This window comes from Diabrotica virgifera, chromosome 3 (assembly GCF_917563875.1).
Source record: "Diabrotica virgifera virgifera chromosome 3, PGI_DIABVI_V3a".
Taxonomy (NCBI): domain Eukaryota; kingdom Metazoa; phylum Arthropoda; class Insecta; order Coleoptera; family Chrysomelidae; genus Diabrotica; species Diabrotica virgifera.
The window spans coordinates 113,262,739-113,275,038 of NC_065445.1; the positions used below are offsets into that span (position 1 = coordinate 113,262,739).

Here is a 12,300-nt window from a genome sequence, read left to right on the forward strand (position 1 = left end):
TACAGAACGTTTTCGGTCAAACTGACCATCATCAGTGTAAACCTGGAAATAAGTGAACCACTTAGATTGAAATGCAAAAGGGGTGAAATTTTGACAGTTAAAAATAGAAAATGTGGTTACTTACGTCCAGTGTACAAGTAATTGAAACTAGCCACTTCAATAGGTGTAAAAACCTCTAAATAACATTATTGCTACATTATATGCTATATAGTAGTCGACATTAAGTCGATGTCTTAAGATTATAAATATCACATGTGGATGTACGTCATCCTTGCTCGGAAATTGCACAAGGTTGTTGTGATCAGGTGAGAGGTTTACAACCAACTGATTAGACAGATTGGTGCCTGAAAATTTATGACAAGATGTCAAAGGAAGATAGGTGGATTTTTCAAATGTCATCCAAAAAATTATTGACAAAGAGAATTAATATTTAACTTTAATTGTTATATTGGAAATATGCAACTATTAAAAATGTTTGTTGTGAATTCTAATTTGTAAATAAAGGTTAATGGGCTGTAATATATTCATTAGTGGACCGAAATCAAAGGCAAAAATCTACTCAAATGCTGTGACGTCATAGACTGTTTTTCAAATGTAACTGAGTGAAAATAATTATATTTAGTTAAGTAGAGTTGTGATGGATAAATATTACTGAAATTATCTAGAAATATTTAGAAAATGTATTTAAAAAACACATGGTATTTTAATGGAGTAACATCTATAGAATTTGAAAGAATTGCAACTAAGGGAATGGTTGGTTGCATATATTTCAGGGAACTAATGAATATAATAAGAAAATATCAATCTATAGTTCTGTAATGTAAATTATGGGAGGTATTAAAGGAAAAGAACTGATATTAAATGAGGGAAGTGGAATTGACAAATGTACATATCTTAATCGAACAATTTTTAAATTTGTGATGTCTGAATGTAAAAAGTTTGCTGCATATTGAACTATTGAAATTTTAAATTTTGAAAATTATTGAAAACGGATAATAAGGTCAGTTGTATATGTTTCAGGGGACTAATAAATAAAATAGAAATACTATTAAAAAATATAAATTCTGTGAAGTATTAAATGGATTAAGACTGACATTAAATTAGGAAAAATTGTGCTGAAAGAAATGTACATGTTTTAACCAAAAAGGAAAAAATACTTTTGATTGTAAGCTCTAAATGTAAAAAAGTATGTCACATATTGAACTATTGAAATTCTAGATTTGAATATTGTATTGATCAGTGTTGAGATGGAGTAAATTTATTAAATATTGATAGCTGAGATTTATTTTTAATTTTAATATTAACGAAAAGCAGAGTGAATCAGTGAACACATGTTAGAAATTCAACAAAATTTTGGTTATTGCCTATATTAGAATGTCATATCCGAAAAGATCAGGGGTTCTAGGTTGTGATTTGGACATAATGAGAAAATGATTATGTTAAGTGAAAAAAATGAGAGAATGAGATGAAAGAGATAGAGTATTATCAGAAGCACAGAGGGAAAGAAATTAAAAGAAACTAAAGGATTATTTGATTGAGTATATTGTTTGGATTTTTTAATTTAAGGTTTGTAGTGGTATGTATAGGAAAGAAAGTCAATGTGAAGGTGGATTGAAATATAGAATTATGGAAATAATTGTCGATGAATGGGAGTAGTCACGGTTAAGAGAAAGTTGACGGTTAACACAGTTTGGACTTGTCCTTGTGTCTCTGACAATCTCTAAATCTTCATATAGATCTAAACGAAGGGTATTTTTATCTTGGATGTTATGAATCAAAGTCACACCATCTGGGATGTTAAGGTGGTGTTTGTTGACTTTGAGATGGTGAGAGAAAGCAGATGTGTTGTCACGTTTAGTGTGTTCTGCTGCTCTAGTAGATAGTAATCTATAGGTTCTTTCTACATAAGAGGCATCACAATCAGAACAAGATAATCTATAAACACCACTACGATTCATATAGTTGATTGGATCTTTAGTGTTAGATAAGGTTTTGTTGAGAGTGTTATTGACTTTGAATGGTATGTGGACATTGTCCGAAGAACAGAGAATGTGTTTGAACTTCTCAGATATGACAGATTTGTGAAACGGTAGGGACCTATAGATTGGAGTGATGACTGGATTTGATTGCTAGTTGCTGAAGGCGATTGGATTCTCTTTTCCGGATGAGCTTGTCGATTATATTAGGGTTGTAATCATTGTTAACTGCTATTTGTTTGATTATATTAAGTTCCTTGTTAAATTCAGCTGTAGATAGAGGTAGTTTATGTAATATATGGATGAAACTCCTAAAAGCAGAATATTTATGTGACAGTGGATGGTTGGATGAAGAATGGATAACATGATCAGTTTGTGTAGGCTTGCGGTAAATACCAAAGTTGAACTGGCTGTTGAGTCTGGTAATAGATAGATCTAGAAAGTTAATTGCATTAGATGATTCTAGTTCCATAGTAAATTTAATATTGGGATGGATTTGATTGATTTTGAATAAAAAGTGATTAGCTGAGTCTTGCTGACTATCCACAAAAACGAGACAATCGTCTACGTAACGGAACCAATGTAGAATTTCAGGATTTTTCATGATATAATTGGATTCTAAATGATCCATAAAAACATCAGCTAGAAAGGGGGGTTTACCCCTTTTAAGTTTTAATTTTATAATTGATTGATAATCATTTTTTTGAGTCAATTAGTGTAAACGTTTTTAATTTTGAATGTTTTTATTAGAAAACTTACAAATTACAAAGTTACGGTACAGTTCCCAGTTACAGTTTCCAGTTCTACTCTATGTAGTGGAAGCATGGACTAGTAAGTGATGCTATGCTTAAACGCTGGGAAATCTTTGAGATGTGGATATACAGACGACTACTAATTGACAGAGTAAGAAATGAGGAGGCGCTTAGACAGTTGAACCAAACAACACAACTGGTCAATATAATAAAGAGACACAACCTGGAATAATTCGGTCACATTATAGGACACCCCGAAAAATATGATCTTTTACATCTGATCATTCAGGGAAAGATCCAAGTAAAACATAGAACTTCAGTAGAGTTCTTTCTTACACTAACAGGTACCTATGTGCCAAATTTCAAGACTCCACTTTTTGCGTTCTTAATAGACAGAGGCAGCGCTGAAAAATCTCTTTGAATTTACTAAAGCTACATTTTTCACAGTTGATTACTGTGAGTGTGTAGAGAAACATACTGCGGTCGGTCAAGCGAAACGTAGAGCAGGGGTTACTGAGAGGGTATCAAAGTTGCTTTCCTACGAAGGTAATTAAATCCATTTACTAAGGCTGAAAATCAGTACACACATTCTAAATTAAATATAAATAAAAGTTATTATAGTCGGTCAGCTGTATGACGGGACAGAGCCGGTCGGTCGGCCCCAATAGTCGATTGAGGAAATGAAGCATTTTGGCTCGCAATTTTTTCGTCCAGCATGGATTTACTTGAAATTTTTACACAAGGTAGGGAATAGTCCAAGGATCATTTTGTATATCATGCCGCTATCATAACTAAAACCTTGGGGGTGGTTGCTACCCAATCTCGGGGGGTGGGAATTTTTTATTACATTTTAACCATGTTATTCGATGGAAAAAGTGATTCTAAGAAAAAAATGTTCTTTACATTTTCTTCGTAAAACTAATTAATATCTTTCGAGTTATTCGCGCTTGAAAATAACAGTTTTTCGACGAAAAAATCGACTTTTTTAGAGGCTTTTTTGAGAATACCTCGAAAAATATGCATTTATCAAAAAAACTGTAGATATCAAAATTGTATCTTTTAGTAACATAAACCAAATTCTTTTCCAATAATATCTTTAAGACCAATACAAACCGAGATACGGCATGTTAAAGTTAGCTTTTTTCATCAAATGCATAATTTGAAATATTCAAAGCCAAATAATGGGAAAAATTTGCATTTTTCGAGAAAAACTTAAATAATCTTTTTTCAAGTATACAATTAGACCTTTCAAAAAAAAAAATAATAAAAAGTTTCTAGCATGAAAATTAAGCGACTTATAATCAAACAAATGTCGGTACCTGCTTTTCTCTACGAAAAAATCAGTGAAAACAACCCCCTAACTACCTTCCTAATTCAAAATTGGTCTTCACCTTTCTGTAGTTATATTTATATTATCAATACACTCAAGGAGTTTGACCTATTTAAAATGCCTAATTTTGGAAAAATTTGAATTTAAAGAAAAATAGATTTTTTGCAATTTGGTATTTTTCATCTTTTACTTCAAAATATCTCCGAAAATACTGAAGATACGAAAAAATTATAAACTACTAAATTGTAACTTTTTTAATTGTGCATAGATTTTCATTAAAGTGAATAGTTAGCCAGATATAGCTGTTTAAAACCTCTATTTACCAGCAAACACCCCCTTATTCGAGCCCTTTAAACCCGCCCCAATTAAAAACTAAGGGATCTTACGGAATTTAATTTACACAGTCTTATAGCTCTTTAAAAATCCTACAAAATCGTTTTTGAAGAAACTTTTTATCACCAAAAATATATAGAATATTTTTCGAGGTATTCTCAAAAAAACCCTCTAAAAAAGTCGATTTTTTCGTCGAAAAACTGTTATTTTCAAGCGCGAATAATTCGAAAAATATTAGTTTTACGAAGAAAATGCAAAAAACATTTTTTTCTTAGAATCACTTTTTCCATCGAATTACATGGTTAAAATGTAATAAAAAATTCCCACCCCCAAGGTTTTAGCGTATGATAGGGGCATGATATATAAAATGATCCTTGGATGGACCCTACCTTCTGTGAAAATTTCAAGTAAATCCATGCTGGACGAAAAATTGCGAGCCAAAATGCTTAATTTCCACAATCGACTATTGGGGCCGACTCTGTCCCGTCATACAGCTGACCGACTATAACAACTTTTATTTATATTTAATTTAGAATGTGTGTACTGATTTTCAGCCTTAGTAAATGAATTTAATTACCTTCGTAGGAAAGAAACTTTGATACCCTCTCAGTAACCCCTGTTCTACGTTTCGCTTGACCGACCGCAGTATGTTTCTCTAGACACTCACAGTAATCAACTGTGAAAAATCTAGTTATAGTAAATTCAAAGAGATTTTTCAGCGCTGCCTCTTGGTCTATAACACAACATACTTGCAGTTAAGATTCATTATATTAAAACTAAACTTTTGTTTTAGAAAATCACAAGATTGTGTCCGTCTTTTAGACATCAACATTCAACAGACTAATGAATTATCACAGAATGACATAATAAAGGACAATACTAATGCCCAAAAATACTATGAGTCCCAAATCGCAGCGTATAAAACTCTTAGATATTATTATCTAGCGAAATCTCAAGGAGCTCAAAAACGTTGGAAAGAAGCTGCTGTTCTCTTTGATACTGCCTACAATTCTGCGCAAGTTTTAAAACAAGGTGAGTTTAATTGTACAATCTAAAGTTTGTTTCATATCTGTAGTTTTCGTTTTTTTGCGGTCTTCATTGTAAGTTCTCTTAGTGGTGCATGCCCGGTCAACATTCTTGTTACAGTTTATCCCAAATCCTTTTTTCAGTGCGTCATAGTTTGCCCAATTCGCTCCAACGCATTAAGCTCGAAGTGGCAGAAAAAAACGTGCAATCCGTATTATACTTCATCATCATCATCATCTCATCATCATCATCATCATCATCATCATCATCATCATCATCCAGCCTTCTGCATCCAAAGTTGAACATAGGCCTCCCCTAATTTCTTCCAGTTTTGTCGATCTTGGGCTTTCTGCAACCAATTCCCTGACGTCGTCTGTTCGTCGTGTAGGTGGTCTACCTCTACTTCTTCTGTCTTCTCTTGGTCTCCACACTGTAATTTTTTGGGTCCATCTCCGTCCTTCATTCTGGCTACATGGCCCGCCCAATTCCACTTCAGCCGTGCTACTCGCTCTATGACATCTGTGACGCCTGTGCTTCTTCTGATTTCTTCGTTTCTGACCCTGTCTCTGAGAGTCAGTCCAAGTAGTGACCATTCCATTCTTCTTTGGGCCACTCTAAGTTTCGTTGCTGTGGCCTGGGTTAACGATAATATTTCGGCGCCGTAAGTCCTGACTGGAAGCACACATTGGTTGAACGTCTTCCTTTTCAAATAATTTGGCAAGTTGCTCTTGAAGATGTCTGATAGAGCTCCATATGCGGCCCATGCTAAGGTGATTCTTCTCTGTAATTCGGCAGTTTGATTGTCCCTGGCAATTTGGATTTCATGCCCTAAGTATTTATATTTAGGGCCAATGCTATTTCGTTGACGTCGACTTTTGGATTTTCGTTTGGTACCAGGTTTGTCATGTATTGTGTCTTTCCAATATATATTATACTTAGAACTTCGAAAATTATGTATTCGTTGAAGGGTATTTCCATATTAAAGCGACTTATACTTTATAGATATATAATTGGTTGACAATTACAATACTCTAAATAGATATTCAATCCATGATGCGAATAAAGATAATTTGAAACAAAAGCAATATATATTGACAGAACTTTCACAGTGTTAACGAGTAAAATGACAATTGTAATTCTAGGTTAGTTTTTCTCAAAGACGTAAATATAAATATATTTTATGTCATTGGTATATTCGGACATTGTATAGTGAAATTTTATTATATAGGCATTTATTTACTGTTTCCTTAAAATATTTTAAATATTAATATTCTGGCAAATATGTATATATCTACTTAAATATTGATAGTACGGGATCCGAATAGGACGTCCCTACCCATCTGCTTGCCGGACGAAACATTTTTTTTTATTAAATTTCATACATAGACAAACACGACCAGCATGGGTTGCCTATCAAAATCGTGTCATAGCTATCCTTAAGGGGGCCGTAGGGGTTGAAATCAACATTTTAAGCACATTTTTGAGAAATTTTTTTGAATGTATGAGAGAAGAATTTTATTTTTAAATTAAATAAGCATATTAAGTATTAATCAAAGAATATTAAAAAAAATTCAAGAAAAAATATTGAAAATTAAGCCAACAGTGGCAAATTTTTAAAGACACCTCAAAAAAACAATGAATTTTGCGGTGGACATCGGAATTTATCATTGGATCATGGTAGACAAAAAATTCAAAAATATTTTATTAGCTTATGAGTTTCTCGAGGTAACGCTGTCAAGTTTCTTTTAGTTTTAATGATCTTGTGAATTTTTAGTATCACTCAGAAGTCAAAACAACGAAATTTTTTACAGAAAAATGGTGAAAATCAACATCTTTATGATCGTTAAACAAAATGTAAGCATAAAACAAAAAATATCTCGACAGTGTTTAGCTCAAGGAATGCCTAAAGAAAATATTTACAAAATCCAGGTGAGTTGGTCAAGTAGTTTTTGAGTTACAATGTCTACAGACTTTGAAAAAAGAAGTTTTGAGAAAAACGCTTTTAAAGTATTGTCAACTTTTATTTTCAATTTTTTTGTCTGTCAAATCGTAAAGTGATGCACACCGGAATATGCTTTTGAATCGCGGAGTAATTTACAAAAGAAAATGAGAACAGCTGTTGACCGTTTCTCACTACGCTCAAGCACGCTGGCGCGAAGATGCTGCAAAGCGAGTTGAAGGTAGGGAGATAATAGTGTGGAATATCCCTATCTTCAACTCGCTTTGCAGCAGGTTCGCGTCAGCACGCTTGAACGTATTGAACAATGGTCAACAGCTGTTCTCATTTTTTTGTAAATTACTCCGCTATTCAAAAAGATATTCCGGTGTTGCATAATTTTACCATTTGACAGACAAACTGAAAATAAAACAGAAATTGAAAATAAAAGTTGACAATACTTTAAAGGCTTTTTCCTGAAAACTGCCTTTTTCAAAGGCTGTAGACATTGTAACTCAAAAACTACTTGACCGACTCACCTGGAATGTTGACATTCCTTGAGGTAACGCTGTCGATATATTTTTTGTTTTATGCTTATTCTTTATTTAACAATAATAAATATGTGCATGTTTGCCCTTTTTTGTGCAAAAAATTTCGTTGATTTGATTTCTGAGTGATATAGCCCGATCAAGGAACACACAAATTTACGAAAACCTCCAAAAAAATAAAGGAAGGATGAAAATTTGGGAATGGGTAGTTGAAATTGTCTATTATTATATAAGAGAAAGTTTACAATTCTAAACCCCCACCATTTTACAAAAATGGAGGGGATTACCCCTTCTCATGAGTGAAAAATATACATTCAAAATAAGTTCGGAATTGGATAAAATGGCTAATTCTGAGCAACTTTTGCTCTATAGAGTTTTTTCACTAAGTCAATACTTTTCGAGTTATTTGCGAGTGAATACGTTCATTTTTAACAAAAAAAAAAACATGTTTTTGGACAGTTCTTCGCAAATACCTCAAAAAGTAAGGATATTATCGAAAAAAATATTCCTAACAAAAATATAACCTACAAAAATGTGAAAAAAATAGTGTATGCGTAGAGTCTGCATACCCACCAGCAGCGGAGTTATAGCTAATGAAAAGTAGGTTCTTATTCATCCAATTCCAAAATCTAATATTTCGAAGTGAAATGACAAAAAAAAAACGGAGCAGTTTCCTGGGAAAACTCATTATAACTTTTTAAAGTGCTTAAAAAAGGTTTATTTTTGTTTTTTAAAAAAACTTTTACCATTAAAAGTAAGTGAGGTACGCTCAAAATGTTGTTGGTCGCTTTTATTTTTTGGTAAAAAAATCGCGAAAATCACCCCCTAATTAACATCCAAAATAAAATTAAGAAATCCTTTGTAAAAGGTATAAAATTTTTTTATTAAAAAATCCCTTAAAAGGGCTACATCACAACAAAACGTTTTCGATTTTTATAAAAAATCATCATCAGTGTTCGATAAACTGGATGCTAGCTGAGCCACAAAAGAAAAATATCTGGGTAAAAACCCTTTACATAAAATATAGATGCCTTAAAAGTGCATACTTCAATAAAAAGGCCTGTGATGGTCACATGGAAAACAGGATAATGCCCTAAGGTAAAGTATACAGGTTTCCCAACACGTGGGATCCAAATTGAGTTGATCACATTTCAATGACTTAATGGCAACTCAGTTGCACTTTTAAGGCATCTATATTTTATGTAAAGGGTTTTTACCCAGATATTTTTCTTTTGTGGCTCAGCTAGCATCCAGTTTATCGAACACTGATGATGATTTTTTATAAAAATCGAAAACGTTTTGTTGTGACGTAGCCCTTTTAAGGGATTTTTTAATAAAAATTTTTATACCTTTTACAAAGGATTTCTTTCCAATTTTGTGATTGATGGTATACAGCCAACTACAGGAAAACTTTTTTCCTTGTGGATTTTGAAAAGTATTAGGTAATACACTTTCATTTTCATGCCATCTTCTTTTGATTCCAATCTGTTTCGAATGTTGGAAATCATATTAGCAATCATAACCTTGCTAGCTGCGATTCGAAACAGTTCCATTGATCTTCTCCCTCTACTGGGTCTTCGCTTAGCTTTGACTGTACCTTGCAATATGTACTGCATCAGGGAGTAACAGTGTTGATTTCTCATATGTGTCCCAGATAATGCAGTTTTATGTGTTTAATGGTAAACACAATCTCCAATTCTTTTTTCATTCCTCCTAGAACATCCTTGTTCGTGATCCATTTCATGCCCTCAGTATTTGTTTATTTAAACACTGCTAAAAAAATTAATAAAAAACCACCATAAAGGTTAATTCTTCTATTATATTTTTGTCTATCGGGAAGTTTATCTGACAGATTAGATATTAGAGGTCTTTTCATTTCCAGATAACTAATTATTGGGAAGTTTAGATAGCAGTATCCTTAGTATCTGTCTTTTCAGCTCCTGATAACTAGTTAACAGGAAGTTTTTCTCTGTCAGATATCTGTTAGTATCTAATCTGTCAGATAAACTTCCTGATAACTAGTTATCCAGAGGTGAAAAGAGAGGGTCATAATGGATCGTAATGAACATATTTTAAACGATAAAAGATCAAACACCAATAATATAATATATGTATAATATTTATAAATTTATTATTGAAAACCTGCTAATGAACATAAAGTCACCAATATAATATTTATATTAATTTATTAACAAACTGCAGTCCAATAAAAATAAAATTAATTTAAGCTAGCTTTAAATGTCAAACAATATTTTTAAACAAACACACACACACACACACACACACACACACACACAATTTAGTTGCATTAGATTAGCTTCTGGTTGAAAATGTACTGCCACAGCTTCTAATATATAAATATCAACAGCACACTCATTTGCCACTATTTCAAGGTTTTCTCTATTATCTACTGCAATATTGTGTAAAACTGAACAAGCTGATATTATTCTTTGAAGAAAAGGTAACTTGCATCTCATTACATTATGTTAAAATGGGAAATCTCTTCAAAATACCAAATGTTCTTTCAATAACAATTCTTGAAGGGATTTGTGATCCATTGTAAAACACAACTTCTGTCTGAATATTCTGCAATGGTGTCATGTGTCATTGGGTAGTTGTAGTTGAGGACTGGGATATCCACTATTCCCTAATAATATATTCTCCAGAAATTCCCCATTTTATATACCCATAATGCAAAAGTATTTAAAAACTAAAGTAGTAGGTATTTTCAATTACACTTCCATATTGAACGATGAGTATTATGGGATATATGATGTTCTCTAAACATCTTTAAATGACAAAATAATTAAATTTAACGTTTTACGTGGTTTTACTCTTTTCAATTATCTTATTTTAATTTTTATCAACAACTGGAATTTTATAGGTTATTGGAATAAACGTCAAACGTCAGGTAAAAAACAGTCGATTTTTTAAATAACCGCAGAAAATCGGGTGGTTACTTTTGACAGATCAAAAACTGTCGGTTTTAATCGATTAATGGTCGGTGCAACGCATTTTAAAATAAACGGGCAATCCAAATCAAAAAATCAATCGTTTATTTGTTGGTGCAACTGGCTATTAAACTCTTCGAACAGAGATTAAACTCTCATGCAAAAATCAGACTGCTATTTATCACCAAATGGGCGTTTTAATGAGTGGAACATGTAGAATATGTCAAATGACAGGAATTATGACAGGTAATAAATAGCAGTCTGATTTTTTCATGAGAGTTTAATCTCTGTTCGTAGAGTTTAAGTCTGTTCTGTCGGACAAAACAAATGTGCCGTTTTCGTGCTGTGACCGTTCCAAATTTTTAACCTGTTCCACAATTAAAACTACCCCTGTTTCAGTGTTCCCATATATCAAAGTTTATTCGACTAGACACCCTTAAGCTATTAACAAATTTTCAGCTTGCTATTAATCAACTTTTTTTTCATACGCGGGATCCAGACCTATATGATATTTATATAAACATAAATGATGCACTCAAAGAAGGGTTTGGGATAAACTGTATTTGAGCACACTCTTCATTATTCAAATTTCTCGATTCGCGTTAAATTTTGATTAAAACAATAGCAAAATGTTGGCAACAAACAGCAATAGTTCACACAACGACTTAAAAATGACACCAGCCTTTTATAGACATTAACAAATTTACAGCATCTTTGTTTTGTGTTCCTTAGAAACCGGTTGGAACAAAAAACAATACAAGTAACCTGATAAAAACATTCCAGATACATGGTGCATTCAATACACAAATAAATACAATTTAATTTAAAACACCATTAAATCGCTTTTTTGTTTTTGTAGATGGTGCGTTAATTTCTTGGAGCAGCGTATAATCTTCGTTTTTAGTTTTTTATTAATTTTTGATTTTACATCTTGATGATCTTTGAATAAAAACATGATTGATTTACTTGTTATTATTTTAGGTAAATTTGAATTGGAAGTTAAAGAAATTTTACAAAGGATTGAGGACAAATCACAAATTGAAATCGCAACGGCTAAAGCTAACATGGTATTGGATCTTAAACAGGATGAATCAACGATACAATTTCCACAAAGCCAAAAAACTTACAAAAGCAAGAAACCGTTGGTCGAAAGATTGGATGAGTTTAGAGAAGATCCGCAGTTGCTGTCCAAAAATCCCAATCTTGTTACTCTGCCACCTGCTATGGAACCAGTGCCAGCAAAACCATTATTCTTCGATTTAGCTTTGAATTTTGCCGAATTTCCCGATCTTTCTGAGAAGTTGGATGATGGAAAACCCAAACAGAAACAGGGAGCTGGTATTTCTGGTTTCGTTAAGGGACTTTGGGGATGGGGAAAATAGGAAATTAGTTAATACAGATGGGTTTTATAAGATTTTCACATTGTTTAATAAATTTAATATTACCGA

General features: G+C 32.5%; 1 protein-coding gene across 1 annotated transcript in view; it reads left to right on the top strand.

Moving 5' to 3' along the window:
* The window catches only part of LOC114327442 (signal recognition particle subunit SRP68), a 28,392-nt gene extending 16,092 nt beyond the window's left edge, over positions 1 to 12,300 (top strand). The window contains exons 5-6 of the mRNA XM_028276068.2: positions 5,185 to 5,423; positions 11,834 to 12,300. Coding sequence (XP_028131869.1) covers positions 5,185 to 5,423; positions 11,834 to 12,234 — 640 coding nt within the window. The 3' untranslated portion in view covers positions 12,235 to 12,300. The remainder of the gene's footprint in view (positions 1 to 5,184; positions 5,424 to 11,833) is intronic.